Source organism: Filicampus tigris, chromosome 10 (assembly GCF_054856515.1).
Source record: "Filicampus tigris isolate MCC_2025a chromosome 10, RoL_Ftig_1.0, whole genome shotgun sequence".
NCBI lineage: Eukaryota > Metazoa > Chordata > Actinopteri > Syngnathiformes > Syngnathidae > Filicampus > Filicampus tigris.
The window spans coordinates 829,169-846,630 of record NC_141226.1 but is presented as its reverse complement, the minus strand read 5'-3'; the positions used below and the strand labels follow the sequence as shown (position 1 = coordinate 846,630).

General features: G+C 40.9%; 2 protein-coding genes across 3 annotated transcripts in view; one reads left to right on the top strand and one right to left on the bottom strand.

Moving 5' to 3' along the window:
• The window catches only part of LOC147140343 (sickle tail protein homolog), a 237,456-nt gene extending 227,863 nt beyond the window's left edge, over window positions 1-9,593 (top strand). The window contains exons 23-24 of the mRNA XM_086043119.1: window positions 9,220-9,436; window positions 9,493-9,593. Of these exons, the coding sequence (XP_085899245.1) occupies window positions 9,220-9,436; window positions 9,493-9,593 (318 nt within the window). The remainder of the gene's footprint in view (window positions 1-9,219; window positions 9,437-9,492) is intronic.
• A 6,944-nt stretch (window positions 9,594-16,537) lies between these two features.
• paxip1 (PAX interacting (with transcription-activation domain) protein 1) overlaps window positions 16,538-17,462 on the bottom strand; it is a 96,965-nt gene continuing 96,040 nt past the window's right edge. For both annotated transcript variants that reach the window (XM_086042751.1, XM_086042752.1), the window contains one exon: window positions 16,538-16,802. In XM_086042751.1, coding sequence (XP_085898877.1) covers window positions 16,786-16,802 — 17 coding nt within the window. In that variant the 3' untranslated portion in view covers window positions 16,538-16,785. The remainder of the gene's footprint in view (window positions 16,803-17,462) is intronic.

Below are 17,462 nucleotides of genomic sequence, written 5' to 3'. Positions count from 1 at the left end.
ACGCACACTAGTTCACTAGTGGGCATTTTTTTTGGTTACTAATGAACATGTAAGGTCAAAAATGCAAACTAGTTCACTAGTATGCTCATTTTTCAGTGTGGGTTTTTGACATATGTTCACTAGTAAGTCTTAAAGTGAGCTTCTAGTGAGCTAGTGGGGTGGGAGTATTTGAGCCTACATGTTCACGAGTAAGCAAAAAAAAAAGCCCACTAGTGAACTATTGTGCGTTTTTTACCTTAGATGTTCACTAGTAAGCCCTAAAATGAGCTTACTAGTGAGCTAGTGGGTGTATTTGACCCTACATCTTCAAAGGTTTTACATGGTTTTGACGGTCACATTTTGGCTTCACGGTGTAATGTGTTCATTGCTCACAAACTAATTTGTTTGGGGAAAAAAAAAAGTTAATGTTGGAATATAATATTGTTATACCGTTTGCTGCCTGTATGTTTGAATTATTTTCTTACCTTTATATTTCACTATATGTAGCAGTATTCATATGACTAACTGTGCATTATAAATAACATTTTCGCTGTATTTTACTCGAGGGACAGCTGGATAAACTAAGTCCTGACTACCAGAGACTCCACAGCACCAAGCAACTCCATCCTGACCCTTCTGACGACAGCGCAAATCATGCTGTTAATAAACTGGAGGGTGATCAGCTTCATTAAAGAACATCAGGAGGAAGAGAGGCACAACTTTCTCCTGAAATCAGGAGATTTATTATATCATGCGTGTGTATTTAAGTATTTTCATAATAAATATTTTTCAACTGTGTTCTGGATATGAATCGTCTGAAACGAATTGGTAAAACCAATTCCATTTTCCTCTAACATCTTACCTGTTTGATCACTCTGCTGCCCCACCCCCCCCCCAAAAAAAACAAAGTGAAAAAAATGGCTTCAATAAACATTTTAGAAACCTCAACATTTTACATATTTGTTTTGTATGAAAAGTTCAGAAGTTTGTGTTTTCAGTATTTTATTTTCGTTGTTTTTCATGATAAAGATAATCACAGTAGACGAGCCGAGATGGTGACGTCATCCAGTATGCTACTGCGATATATTGTCCTTTTCTCACAAATGCACATTCACACCACAGCTTATAGCATCCTGAACAAATTAGTAACTCTTGAATAGGTTCAACAACAAATAATACATTGTGTCATTGATGCTATGCAATTGCCTTAGTACACTTTTATTTTGAAGTTGAAGGTGGCGTAACAGCTAACTTGACTTCCGTTTTCGACATATCGGCGAGCTTGCTACCTACATCAACACACCATCCTGAAGTCATATTCAGTCGCAAATTTAGGACGGCAACAAATCGCTAGTTAATTACGCTGTCATTGGATGATACAACACAAGTCTCTGGCGTTAGTGGCTAGCAGCTGTTATCATTAGCAACAAGTGCCTGGCTCATAGTTCAACAGCTCATTGACTTAGTTTTTTTTAAAATCCTTTTTCAATATTGTGGGGATTATTTCATAATGAACGTGTAAAGAAAGGTGCCTTAAATTGCACTTCAAGGTCTTTTTCATTATGAAAAAAATAAAATAAAACCATGTCTTCATTTATTTTATAAAAACACTTGCTCATTAAATCATTTTAAGAAAACATTTCAGCTCAAAATGCCTGGAAGAATACCTTATTTTATACTCTGTACCACTTATAAAATAAGAACATTCTTATTTTAAACGTGGTACAGTGTATAAAATAAGGTATCCTGCCTTATATTGTGTTCTTAAATCCTAAATGGCCACATGAGACATTAGGAGTTGTTTTTTTAAAATGGGCAAAAGTATTTTATAAAATAAATGAAGTCAAAGTTCTAATTACCGGTATCTTTTTTTTTTTTTTTAGCTGATCCGAAACACAATCCGATCTGTGACTCAAAATCCGTGACCGATCTGAACCGTGACTTACTGTATGTGATCCATTGAACCACTAGTGAGTACCAAAGTCAATCTCCTGGTCAGGGGCGGAGCCAGAACGTGGCTAATGGGTGGGCCTGGAAAAATCAGGGTGGGCCTGAATATTTCGCTCACTTGGCACAATCCTCCTGTCCCGACACATCGTATATTCAACTAAAATGACAAACCGAATAATATGATGTTCAGATATTCCTTAGACAACCACAATTATGCCATTCTTAATATTCAATTTAAAAAAACACACAATTTCATAAAAATGTAAACGTATATATTTTTTCATGAATCTCACTGGGTGGGCCTGTGCCCTTGGCTGCTCCTCGTACTCATGAGCACCCCATGAAAAAATGTATGCGCACCACAGCACATACATACATACATACATATATTAGGGGTGTAACGGTACACGTGGGTGTATTAATACATTTCGGTATGGCATGTTCGGTTCGGTCCACTTATTAATGCGAGCTTACGCACGGGCGCTATTGATTGTTGCATGAGGGAGAGGAGAGTGGTGGCACAACAGTGAGAAAAAGAGCCAGAGCTCGAAGGTCCCCTTGTACACTGCGGTCTACTGTTTGGGAACATTCTGGCTGTCCTGTTAAAATCGCAGATGGAGAAAGGTACGCGGTTAAGTCCGAAAGTTGTGTGCCGACATTGCTACATGAGATGGGCGGCGAGGGAACAAAACCGTCAAACTTAAATAGCGAGATTTTCATATTGTAGCGTCTTCCAGGAACACGCCGTCAGACGTAGTTTAATTATCACGTTTTTATTAATCCAAATACAACTGCTCGCGCTCTTCTTTCTCCGCTGCTCCACTCGCTTGCCGTACGATGCATTCATGATAATGTTGGGACGTTCGCAAACGATTCGTTCAAAAACAACGAGTCGTTTCAGTGAACGTGAGTGAATGGATCACTTCCTGAAGTGATTCGTTCTTTTCTCAGTTCATTTGAGCTCAGCCACGCACATGTTGTCAATCTTCGCGATCGATCAATCAGCAGCCAACGTCAGATGTAAGCGGAATTTACTGAACATACTGCCACGCTATTGGCCTTTACGAAGGAATAAGTGATGTCATTTCCCATTCACCAACGATTCGGTGAGTGAATGGGTCGCTGCGGGAATCAGTGATGTCATTTCCCGTTCACCAACGATTCAGTGAGTGAAAGTGTCGCTGCAGGAATCAGTGATGTCATTTTCCGTTCACCAACAATTCGGTGAGTGAACGTATCACTGCGGGAATCAGTGATGTCATTTCCCGTTCACCAACAATTCGGTGAGTGAATGTGTCGCTGTGGGGATAAGTGATGTCATTTCCCGTTCACCTACGATTGCGTGAGTGAACGTGTCGCTGCCATTTCTCATTCGCGCGAACGAGAACTCCATGCAGTCAGTGAGTGAACTGAGTTTTGCTGTGAATGAGTCGCGATTCGCCAAGGAAGGAACCACTCACCAAAACCACTCCTTTCACATCAATCAATCAATCAATCACATTTTATTTATATAGCACTTTTCATTCATAAAAATGCAACTCAAAGTGCTTTAAAACATTCAAAGCAAAACATAGAATTATCTTCAATCAAAAGAAAAGATAAATTATTTAAAAGTTGTTGAAAGCCAAACTAAAAAGGTGTGTCTTGAGCTTCCTCTTAAAAATAACAGTCTCTGCAGACCTGACCTCCTCTGGCAGGCTATTCCAAAGGTGAGGACCAAAACGGCTGAATGCAGCCTCGCCATGCATTTTGGTCCTCACCCTTGGAATAAATAAAAGGCCGGCGCCAGAGGACCTCAGGATCCGCGAGGGCTGGTATGATAAAAGCAAATCAGATAAATAAGATGGCCCAAGACCATTAACACATTTATAAACTAATAAAAGTACTTTAAAATCGATCCTGAAACACACAGGGAGCCAATGCAGCAATTTCAAAACTGGCGTACTGTGCTCCCGCCCTCTGGTTCTCATCAGCACCCGAGCGGCTGAATTCTGCAGTAGTTGCAGTGGTGAAATGCTCCTTTTCGGGAGGCCAGAGAGCAGGGCATTACAGTAATCTAAACGACAGGAAATAAAAGCATGCATCAGCACTTCCGTGTTAGCCTGAGAGAGAAACGGGCGGACTCTGGCGATATTCTTAAGGTGATAAAAACCAATCTTGGTTACATTTTTCGTATGAGGAATAAAACTGAGCTCAGAGTCAAAAATGACGCCAAGGTTCTTCACACAATGTGAGGGATTAAAAATGTGTAGTTTTGGTAAAAGCTTCTCTCTCTGACCTTCGGGACCGATAACTAAAACCTCAGTCTTGTCCTGATTGAGCTGTAGGAAATTATAAGATAAGATAAGATAAGATAAGAATGCCTTTATTGATCCCACAGTGGGGAAATTTTCATTGTTACAGTAGCAAAGATATAGGTCACACAGGGGCGGCGCCATAATGTGGCCATTAATGTATAACATTGACGGCAAACATTTAGGATCAAACCTATGTAGATATACGCAGTAACATGTGTATATACACATGTATATACACACCAACCTACATCTACATAAAAAATATGAGGAACACTCATTTCGGCCTGTACATAGTACAGAGGAAAAAATACTCTAAGTAAGTGACAGTGCTGCAGTGCTGTAGTGAAATGTAAGGAACAGCATTGGATAAAAATAAAACTAGACTAACAATTTTAACTGCCATCCATGACTTGATATCTAAAATGCAATTTAAAAGGGTATCAATGGGTCCTGTGTCATTAGGAGACACGGCAATATACAGCTGCGTGTCATCAGCATAGCTGTGAAAGCTGATGCCGTGTCCCCTGATGACATCCCCGAGGGGAAGCATATAAAGATTAAAAAGTAGGGGGCCTAAAATCGAACCTTGAGGAACCCCACATTTAATTTCACCCCACATTTAATTTCATGGGTTTTGGAGGTCGTGCTCGCGGGGACAAGCTTTCTTTGGCATCCATTTCTCCAAGCAAACGGCTAATGTTAAGCCCATCCAAGTACCGGGGGCAAGCGCATGAAAACAAATAAGAGCTCTGACAAACTTCAAGTCCCTCGCCAGATCGTGATGAGGTGCTCTGGTCTGCAGCAGCTGGGAGATGACGTTGTTGTTAACATGGGACAACATTTATTACAATACACATATGTGCACTTTTATCATCCTCTCTGTCTACTGCAACTATAATGTGGTGCGATCATCATAATGTTGGTTTGCCATTGAATTGTACTTTTATTTCAAATCTTGTTTGGTGCTCGAGTGTTTTATTCATTCTTGTTTTCATTTCAGCGCAACAGAACGTTTAACCAGACATGTAGCCATCCGCTTCATTTGACAAGCCTGCACTTCGTAACGCGTGAATACAAAAATACACCGCGTGCGTGACGGCCGTGTGTTATGTCCTCCAAAATAACAAATGTTTATATATGTAGTATTAAGGCATAGTGTCTACTGCGATTATTGTTGTTGTTAGTATTTATCACCGTTATTATAACCATGATTATAATGGTTATGATAATGGTTTTGAATATTTGAGTGTTGTTTTTTTTGTTTTTGTTTTTTTGAAAGTCCTGTGCACCAAACACGAATACGACTATTGCCTGACGTGATTACAGTACATCAATCCAAACGCATAGGTTTTTGTTAGCAACGATAATCCAAACGCACCAATTATAATAAGTAGTGTCATGTTTTGCTCTGTGCTCTGTCTCTTTCCCTCTCCCTCTGTTTGTTGCTGCCCAGCTGGAGTGGGGGGCGGGGCGTTCCCTTCAGCTGCGCACCTCCTGATTATAATCAGCCAGGTTTAAAAGGACTCTGTTCACCACCGCATCTTCTCGGATTAGTGACCTTGCTCTTGCCAAGCTCTATTTTCTAGACGTCACATTCTCGTATCTTGTTCTCGATTCTTCTGGTAAGGTTTTGTAATATAACGTTTTTGTTCCTCGTCACTTTGACTGAGCGCTTTGTGTTTCGTGTTATTTCCAGCGTCCTTTGTTCAAACTTTGGCGGTCATTTTTTTGTAGTCTGTAATTAAAGATTTACTATTTATACGATTTTGTCATTTTCTGCGTTTTTGGGATCCACATTTTTCCTGTCCGCTTTTGTCGGACCTGACAGAGTAATCCGACTATGGATCCCGCAGAATCCGACAAAATTAGGAAAGCTTTGACCAGTCAGGGTCGACTGGTGGGGCAGCAGGAAGCAGCACTCACGGAATTCCGTGGTGCTGTGACACTGCCGGCTCAGCGGTGCGACAGTCTGAGTGCCCAGCTTGAGCAGCGCGACATCCGAGGAACGCCCTCCTCGGATTTCCAAGTTACATCAAGCTCAAAACCTCCTGACATGTTCAGATGTCGGGAGCCCAATTTACCCCACCCTACACGGTATGAGGGTGAACCCGCGTTGTGTGGGCAGTTCCTCCATCAATGTTCCCTCATTTTTGATCAGCAACTACTTACGTATGCCACCAATAGCTCGCGAATGGCGTTTATTATGAGTCTCCTGTCTGGTCGAGCTGCTGCGTGGGCTTTGGCGGTGAGCAATGCCAAACCCGAGCTCCGGTCTTCCCTCCCTGATTTTGTTAAATAATTTCGCCAAGTGTTTCACCACCGTGTACAGGGAAGGGAGGCCGGCGGTCGTTTGTTAGATTGCGTTCAAGGTAACCAATCCGCTGCTGTTTTTTCTATACACTTCCGTATTCTTGCAGCTGAGAGTGGGTTCAATGACTGTGCACTTCGTAGCATATTCCGTCGTGGACTGAATTCATCTCTTAAAGACGAGCTGGCCGCACGAGATGACACCACCCGTCTGGAGGGACTTATTGCACTTGCTATTCGGTTGGACAACCGGCTACGAGACCGTCGTTGGGAGCGTACCTACGAGGATCATAGCTCAGGTTTTGGGAGCCACGGGCCCCTCCAGGTCCCTACGGAGGAGTCGGGATCCGCGTCGGGACGCCAGCCACCTCCCGAGTCATCCAGGACGACGCAGGAGGAGCCGATGCAGCTAGGCGGTGGAAGGCTAACCCCCGAGGAGAGAAGACGGTGTGCACTGTCCGGGGCCTGCTTCTATTGCGGACAGACGGGACACCGTGTGGCTCAGTGTCCTACGAGACCGCTATCCCGTAAATCTTCCCCTTTGGGGGTTCCTGACTCTAACAATACTGTGGCCTCCATCGGAAGAGTTTCCAGTAATCCAACGGACACGAAAAGACTATATCTTAAGGGCGAATTGTGTGTGCTTGGCAAACATGTAACGGTTACTGCACTTATTGATTCAGGGGTAGATGACTGTTTTATTGATCCCGACAGTGGAAGCCTTGAGTTGCTCAACGAAAGAGTTGACCGAGGTCAAAAGGGTCACTGATCTTGATGGGCATCCTTTAGCAGAAATCAAATTTGTCACATATTCCGTATTGCTTCGTCTGTCTGGTAACCATGCCGAAACGCGTCAATTTTTTGTCATGCCGTCTCGTGCGGCACCTGTCGTATTAGGCCTGCCATGGCTCAAGATGCACAACCCGGACATTAACTGGGGTCATCCAGCTATAGAAAATCGGAGTTGTTTTGTCATGCTCATTGTCTTAAATCCGCTGTGCCGGAGAACACACTATCAGTCGAACCGCCTGAGGAGGAAATTAATTTGGATCATGTGCCATGCGAATATCATGACCTTAAGAAGGTGTTCAGTAAAGACCTTATGCAAGCCTTACCGCCACATCGACCATATGATTGCGCCATTGACATTGCGCCTAATTCGGCACTCCCTAGCTCTCACCTCTTTCAAGTGTTGCAACCTGAGCAGGTGGCATTGAGGGATTCTGGGGTGCACTGACAGCGGGCCACATTTGTCCGTCCACTTTACCACTGCTGTTTCTTTTTTTTTCTTTTTTTTATTGATAAAAAAGACCGGACCTTAAGACCCTGCGTAGATTATCGGGGTCTAAATGACATCACGATAAAGAGTACCCACTTTCTTTGTTGGATTCCGCTTTCGCCCCATTGCAGTCTGCCACCATTTTTTCTAAATTAGACTTGCGCAGTGCTTACCATTTGGTCCGTATCAAAGAAGGTGATGAGTGGAAGATGTGTCAAGACACCCCTCGGGCATTTCAAATATTTAGTTATGCCATTCGGGCTGACAAATGCCCCGGCCGTTTTTCAGAGTTTTATCAATGATGTCCTCAGATATATGCTAAATGTCTTCTGCTTCGTCTATCTAGATGATATTCTGATCTTTTCTAAGGATATTCAGGAATATAGACAACATGTCCGCAAGGTCCTTCAGCGTTTATTGGAGAATCGACTGTACTTTAAGGCCCAGAAATGCGAATTCCACGTGGAATCGGTACAGTTTTTGGGGTTCATCATTGAAAAGGGACAACTGCGAGCTGATCCGGTTAAGACTCAGACCGTGGTAGAATGGCCTACCCCTACCTCTAGGAAGCAGTTACAGAGATTTCTTGGTTTCGCTAACTTCTACAGGAGGTTTATTAGCAACTACAGTCAGGTCGCAGTGCCTTTAACTCGTTTAAGTTTAACTCGTGCCAAGGAACCTTTGGTATTCACTGTCCACAAGAACCTCGAATACATTCGCTCTGCGAAGCGCCTGAACTCCCGTCAAGCCAGGTGGGCGCTGTTTTTTACCCGGTTCAATTTCACTCTCACCTATCGCAAAGGATCTCGCTATCAGAAACCATACGCGTTGTCGCGACTCAAAGACCCTGCTATTGATGAGGCGAGGCACGAGGCAATCTTGCCAGGTTCATGTATTGTGGGAATGCTCCAGTAGGAGATTAAAATGAAGGTCTCGGAAGCCGCACGTGACATGCCAGCGCCGGAGGGGTGTCCTCCAGGTTGTCTATTTGTGCCGGCTCTGGGGACATGCGTCCAAGGTAGCGTGCCACCCGGGTGTTAACCGCACCTCGGCCATGATCATGCAAAGGTTCTGGTGGCTGGACTTGAAAAAAGATGTCACAGATTTTGTTGCGTGTTCGGCCTGCGCCTGTGGAAAATCCTCGCGGCAACCATCGGTGGGCCTACTTCGCCCCTTGCCAACCCCGTCGCGCCCATGGTCTCACATTTCTCTGGACTTTGTCACTGGACTGCCAGTCTCTAAAGGCAAGTCGGTGATCCTCACCGTTGTGGACTGGTTTTCCAAGCTCGCCCATTTCGTGGCTCTGGCCAAGCTTCCTTTGCCCTTGAAACTGCCAAGTTGTTGATTACCCATGTTGTTTGTCTCCATGGAATACCCACAGACATTGTGTCCGATCATGGTCCCCAGTTTGTGTCCAGGGTCTGGAAGAAGTTCTGCCAGGCCATTGGGGCCTCATTGAGCCTGCCATCGAGATATCATCCGCAGACCAACGCCCAGAGTGAGCGGGCCAAACAGGACTTGGAGGCTGCCCTCCGATGTGTTTGTCTGCATCAACCCACGTCGTGGTCCCTGTACTTGCCTTGGGTGGAGTATTCGCAAAACACCCTGGTGTCCTCTGCTACTGGTAGGTCGCCGTTCGAAGCAGCCTACGGGTTTCCACCACCCTTGTTTCCGTCGCAGGAAAGCCAGGTCTCCTTACCATCGGTCCAGCACCATCTGAAGCAGGCCTAGCATGTCTGGAGGGAGACCCGGGCGGCTCTGTCCAGAACGGCGGAATGTAATAAGGTGATTGCCGACCGACGCCGACGTCCTGGGCCCACTTACCTGCCTGGTCAGAGTATATGGCTGTCCACGCGGGACCTGAACCTGGCTGGAAACTCCCGCAAACTTGGGCCCAGGTTTATCGGGCCATTTCAGGTTGAGGCTATCGTCAATCCTGTCGCTGTGAGGCTCCGCTTGCCCCCGACACTCAAGGTCCATCCTGTGTTCCACGTCTCTTTGGTGCAGGTGCATAAGTAGAATGTAGTAGAATAATAGATGGTGGAGTCTGGTGGACATTAGCTGACAAACTGGAGCGGCAGTCAGCAGTGAAATGAAGAACAGTACTGTTTATTTTCTCTTAGTTCTCTTCTGTTTTAATCAGCAACGTTGCTGCAGTGTTAAAAGGCACTGTTAGGAAAGAATCTGCTCAGGTACATACATGTACACTTACAGTTCATAATCGTTCTGTAAATGCAGTAAATATAAACATTTTCAACATAGATAGGTGCGGCTTATATAAAGGTGCGGCTTAAGGTTTTTTCCCAAGTGTTCTAAAAAATAGGGTGGGTGCGGCTTATATAACGGTGCGGGTTACAGCCTGGAAAATATGGTAAACACTTTTATTTGTTTTTATTTAACCTTAATCCAAAACGTGTTGTTTTGCTTTTCTAATATGGATAATTTAATGCAATTGGAATGAGGAAAATATAAGCAATCTAAATTAGTACATTCTCATGAGTCAATGTTATGTCTTTTATTTGTTTGTATTTACTTGGAGTACTGTATTGAGATTTCCGATTCCTAAACGCAGCGAACGTGAGGCAGCACTTCCTATTGCTGCTCCATGTTCGCTGACTAATGCCTCCATAATCTGTAGAAGATGCTACCATATGTTAGCGTACCACAACAGGACATATACGGTAGCCTGTGTGTGCTAACTAAAGCTAGCTTTCAGACACGACTGTCCCAATGTGAGAAATAAAATTGGGCATCAATTACTCGGATCCATTACGCCATTACACACAATGCTTCTGTTTACGTCATGGATTACCACAACTGCGCATGTGCGATGCAGAGAAACCGGCCGCGGGCTACGAGGCTTTTTCGAGAGAAAAACATAACGGCAAATAATTAGATATATAAATAAACGACACGTCCATTATTAAAATTAACTGTCGACAATTTTGAGCGTTGAAGTTGTGGTGTTAGTAATCTAATCTTGGCAGTTCTAGTGTCAAGTCATTTACCCAATCGGCGTATGCCGTTTGTTTACAGCTGGTTAACATGGCTTTGCGAATCGATTCTTTTATATTTTTTTTACATCAATGCATATTTTAAGCATATATCAATATAAAAATCAATTTTCGATAAATCATTACATCCCTATATATATATATATACATATGTACATATATATATATATACATATGTACATATATACATATACATATGTACATATATACATATACATATGTACATATATATATGTGTGTGTGCATATATATATATATATGTACATATATATATACGTGTGTGCATATATATATATATATATGTGTGTGCATATATATATATATATATATGTACATATATATATATATATATATATATATGTACATATATATATACACATATATATATATACATATATATATGTACATATATATATATATATATATATATATGTACATATATATATACACATATATATATATACATATATATATATGTACATATATATATATACATATATATATATGTACATATATATATACACATATATATATATGTACATATATATATACATATATATATATGTACGTATATATATATATATATATACATATACCGTTTGGACCATTTGGACGCCATGAGCTACAGACGAAAATGCAAATGAATACATTTGAAATCTTTTGCAATTTCAGCAAAACGCATGCCAAAGAAGTAACTTACATGTCGCCGTTTTGGATCCGATGATGGCGGGGCGGTCAAAGTTTTTCCATAGTATCGAGAGGGAACTGCTTGAGTTTGCGCTACTGAGGGCTTCGCTATGGCTTCCGGGTTCCGGATACAATACCGGAACTTTGTTGTAAGGAATCGATCGTTAATGTAATATACTGTAGTAGTGGAAAATTTAATACATATGTTTTTTTTACAAGTGAGGGAATTTCCGTTTGATCTAATGATGGGGAAGCGGTCAAAGTTTTTCCGTAGTATAGAGTGGGGACTGCTTGAGTTTACGCTACTGCGGGCTTCGCTATTGGTTCCGGATACCAGGACTTTCGTTGTCAGGAATTGATCGTTAATGTAATATAGGAGTAGAAAATGTTGCTATTCGTTCCGGATACCGGGTATTTCGTTGTCAGGAATCGATCGTTAATGTAATATAGGAGTAGAAAATGTAATGCATACGTTGTTTTTCTGGGTGAGGGAATTTCCGTTTGACAGAGGTCCGTAGGTGGGAATACTTATTGTACATACATATATATACACACACACACACACAATATATATATATATATATATACACATAATCATACACCCAGACATACATACATACATATACATATATATATATATTAGGGGTGTAATGCTTTTTGTATTCGTCCCGTACCGTCTTAGTATGGGCTTCACGGTTCGGTGCACGCAGTCACACGACGAATACGTCTGATGGGGGGGGAAGTCAACGCCTGAGACCAAGCGACCGCCACATTTGTTGTTCGGAGAAGAAATAGATCAAAACAAATGTAGAAGAAAAATGGCGAGTGCAGGAGAAAGCATGGTGCTAGAGGAGCCGTCTGCACTCTTCAAATCAGCCGTTTGTATATTTTATTCTGTATATATAGTATAATCAGCCGGGAACATTTCGGCTTCCGTGCTGCGAGCGGTATGTTGCAGGTAACACTTGTAGGACGGCATCACCCCGACACAGTCACAGAAAAAAGAAAGCCGCTCAACATCAACAACTTATCCCCGCTACTTTTATGCACCCTGAAGATGTGAAAGCAGTCAGAGCCAAAGGTATTAGAAGCAATCGGCATAAACATCTAAGCGCCCATATCTTTTAGTCGAGGAGCCGGGCTTCAAACGTTTATTAAACGTGCTGGAGCCCCGTTACAATGTTCCATCCCGGGCGCATAATAGCATATACAAGAGCCGTGGTGGAGCATGAGGTGTACTCTGCTGCGCCGTAACTCTTAAAGTCAAAAGTTACTAGTTGGCAAGTGCTACCTGACTTTATCTGCAACCTCATTCTATCCATACAAAAAAAGTTTTTTTCCTGTGTTTAATCTTTTTATTATTATTTATGAACAACCCTAATGCGCAAATTTTTATCCTATTTTGTACTTTTATAACAGGGAGGTTTTTTTGCTTTATAACAAAGTGAATTGCAACTTGCTCTCTGTTAAAAGTAATTAAAAAATCTTTAATAATAGCTAATCTTATGCATTTGAGAGTTATTGCTGTACCGAACCGTGACCCCCATACCGAGGTACGTACCGATCTGTGACTTTTGTGAACCGTTACACCCCTATTTTTTATATATATATATATATACGTATATTTGCCAGCATCTATATTAAAATATAGTTTTTTGTTCACGTAAAGTCCTCTGATCTTTTCTTTGTCTGTCTCCTACAATACATTTTCCTGTAACTCTCCCTTTAAAAAATGTAATGAGAAAGCTCCAATTGGTGAAATTATTAATAATTAGTTCCATCACAGTGTAATTAGCTCATATGTAAATTGCAAGGCCATATGAACCCCAGTGCCTGCCTCTGTGTAATTAGCCTGTAATTCCACTGCATCCTGCGGAACAGAAAGGAAGGTGGTGGGCCAAAAGTGTGTCTGATGCAACAGAGGGCGGGACTGGGGAGTAATTAGAAATATCTCTACATGAAGCACTTGTATATTAATTACAACATTTGCTGTGTCCCTGTACCTTTTAGTCTTGTCTTCCCTCCTCCACAACTGGGCTGCGTCAGAGGAGGACATCACAAACCAACAAGGAACTTGGCTACTTCTTAATCAAAGATGTTCCTTATTTGCATTTATAATTGGGATTAATTAGGATTTTACATTAGTCAATGTGTGTGTGTGTGTGTGTGTGTGTGGGAGGGTGTGTGTGGGTGTGTGTATGTGTCTGTGTGTATACACTGCAAAGTGATATCCTTACAGACCGGGATGTTTTCATTTTATTACATGATGTCACTATCAACAGTGTATGAACAGTAAGAACGATAAAAGATATTTGTGCAGAATTTTGTTTAGTTTTACATATTCCTGATTATTGATATAAAAAGCAGTGGAATCACATTGGAACATACAATACTAGGGAGAAGTATTGAGTAAAAACAATGTAGTCAAAGGTATAAATTAAATTAATGTGGCCTCATTGATTTTAATTGTGACCGTTGAGGATGGTATAAATGAACCCAATACTGTAGTACACCATTTCGTCACTGTCCTGTCAAAAACATAACATTAACATGAAAATTAAAATAAATTACAAAATTGGACATACGTGTTTTTCACAGGACAGCGAAAATTTATCATAAGAGTGGTATTAGTGTGATGAAATGTTAGTATGAGTACAATGAATATTTTGTTAGTATGAGTACAATGAATGTTTATGGTTTTGCCGACAGATCTGGAATGAAACAATGAAGATATGATAAAAGTTTAGGTTTTCAGATTGAATTTAAATGGTTTAACTTTCACCCCTCAAAAATAAGGCATTTACCAAATATTAATTTTCTTCAGACTGAATTTTCAGGAAGCGTAGTTGTATAATTGATATGATATACGCAAACACACGCACGCACGCACACAATTCATATTGCTACTTCTGTCATATGGTACATGCCCATGTCAAAAAAAATAAACACATTATGGAAAGACTGAAAATAAACAACCCACGTTGGGTGTCAATGTTTCCCATTGCCCCAAGATAGGACCCTCTTAAAGAAGTACAGTACTCCTACTAACAAGAACTACATTCAGCATAATGGTGACATGAATCCTTAATCTTTTCTTTTTTTTTTTTAATAACGGAATAGGATAGATAAGAGGCGGATATATGCCGTTAGATTGATGCCACAATTACGTCAGCGTAATGTCAAATACCACGTAAAAAAATGTGTTTCGCATGTACAAAACCGTCCACACACACGCACAAGATTGTTTTTATGCTTGCATCTTATTTCCGCTACACGTACAATACACGCATGCAATACAGACGTGAGAATTGTGCCACAATTCTTAGCCAGTCAGGAGACAGTAGAGCTAATTCTGATTGGCTGTTTACTATCCAATTGTAACTAAGATGTGGTGAGAAACCAGGAAAAAAAAATCAACTGCTGGTCTCAAGGGATAATAGCGGAAAACGAAACAAAGATACTTGTGAAAAATATATTTTTGAATTCTTACCACAACAATAAGAACAGCAAAGTGTGTTAGAATCCAGAAGAATACCGACCCTTCCAACGACTTGTTTGTGCTTGAGGCTTCCCGGACGTCATACTTACTGCTGTAAAATGCAATCAATAGCAAGCGTGAATCAGCGTATTGTACGCGTCGCGGAGAGAAGACGCAAGTGTAAAAACAATATTGTGTGTGTGTGTGGATGGTTTTGTACACGCAAAACATTTTTGAACACACAGAACATGATTTTGCGTGCGGTATTTCACATTACCTAAACGCGAAACACATGTTTTTCCATGTGGGATTTGACATTACGCTAACATAATTGTGACAACAATCTAAGGCCATACAGATGCCCGAAACATTAGGGTTATTTAAAAGTTTTCCTTTTCAATTTTCATTGTTGTGGCCTTTCACAAAAATCATTAAAAATCATGATATACACAATGTTCCCTGCATTTCATTGTTTTCGCTGCAGCATACATGCTTTAAATCAGGGGTCTTCAATCCTGTTCCTTGAGGACGGTTGTCCTGCCTGTTTTCCATCTCTCTCTGCTGCAACAAACTTGATTCAAATTAGCAGATAATCAGCAAGGTCTGCAGAAGCTGAATAATGATGCTGATCATTTGAATCAGAACATTTGATGAACAGGATTGAAGACCCCTGCTTTAAATGATTACCTAATATTCTGACTTAATCTCACATCTGTATAAATTCAGTGCATTATTGGTTTGTGTATCTGCCTCACAGTTTTGAGGTTTGAGATTCGAATCTCGGATGCAGACTTCCTGTGTGGAGTTTGCACGTTCTCCACGTGCTTGCATTTTATTTTTTTTTGTGGCTAGTCCAGCTTCGTCCCACCTTCCCAAAACATGCACATTTGGTTCACTGAAGACAAAATTTTCCCTAGATATGAATGATTGTTTGTTTATATGTATGTTAAATAGCTGCCGACCAATCCATGGTGCACCTGACCCTCACCCAAAATCTACTGGGATAGGGTGCAGCCCGACCTCGACCCTAATAAGCGGTATAGAAAATGGAGGGATGGATCTGAATAAACACATGGGGAAGAGCTGGTAGCATAACTTAAGTAATACAATATGTAGCACATGACCTTGGCTCAGGTTGTCTAATTCAGTCCTCCGTAGTTTTGAGGGCAGCACCGCAAGCGACGTTAAGTGCCTCGCTCTTACCCAGCATCCCCGCCTACACATGGCCTCAGGCTATCTGCTTGACAGTCTGCAGTTAGAACTTCACCAGTAACTACCCTAGACCATCATTAACAGTTAATTAAATCAAATCTATCAGGAATTATGGACTCAAACCTTGAAGGGATATCTTCAAGAAAGCTCTCAAGACCAATTTAAATGAGAACAAGGAGATTGAGCTTTTGTTTGGAAAAGTCTGTCTTTGTCTTGAAATCTCAGTATATTTGGAACATAACTATCTCAAGACAGATAAGAGCACTGTGCTCTCAAATTGACAGTCGTCATGACGATAAATTAAACTACGTCGTGAGTGGAAAAGGAAAGCAGCTTCACAAAAATTATCAATTTATTCCAAAAAAAGCATCATATTTACGACAAAGCCTATACACATTGAACAGTGAGAACAAGATTTAAAACAGTCAATTTGAACATTTTGACAAAAATAACAACATTTATTTATTCTGAAACAAGAAAAACTACAAAAACATTGGATATCTATGCACAAAATTAAAAACATAGAAAAGTCTGTGTGGTTGGACACAAATTGCTCCTCTTCTCCAGGTCTTCATCGTTTCATCAAGTGAACTTATACGTGTGAATGTCAAGGAATGAAATTGTGAAATATTAATTCATGAATCACATCACAGTTTAGGCCAAACATGCACTAAGCCATGTCTGAATTAGCTAAAAGCTGAGGAAAAAAATTCCAACTTCTACTTGCTGAGCACGAAGACATACTGGACCACCTGAAAGTAAGTGTGGTCATAATGCCCCATAATTCTTTGCATTTATTTGTAAAAGACAAGACAAGACCCCCTTTGGGCTGATAATGCCAACATGAAGAATTTAAAACAATAAATTGAGAGAGATCAACAAAAAACATCTAAATTTGTCACTTTTCATTTTTTTGTGAGCAGTAATCTGCTTGCGAAAGAATTGAGAAATCTTTTAGACAAAAGACAAATCTTTTTCCAAAAGCACCAGGCTACAGGTTACTGAATGATTTTTATAGTCACCAGCGAATAAAAATATTTCGTATTATGCACTGCTATGATAAAGTGAGATGTTTTGGTGAAAGTTAAATAAATTAAGAAATCACATTTAAGAGACAGCAATATTGTAAGATAGATAATTACTTTCTAGCTAGTAGCCTTCTAGCTAGTTACTAGCTAGTAATAGAGATCACATTTTATTTAAAAAAAAAAAAAAAAAAAGCTTTAAAAATGTGGTCAAATAGTAAGTCTCTTCAGTAT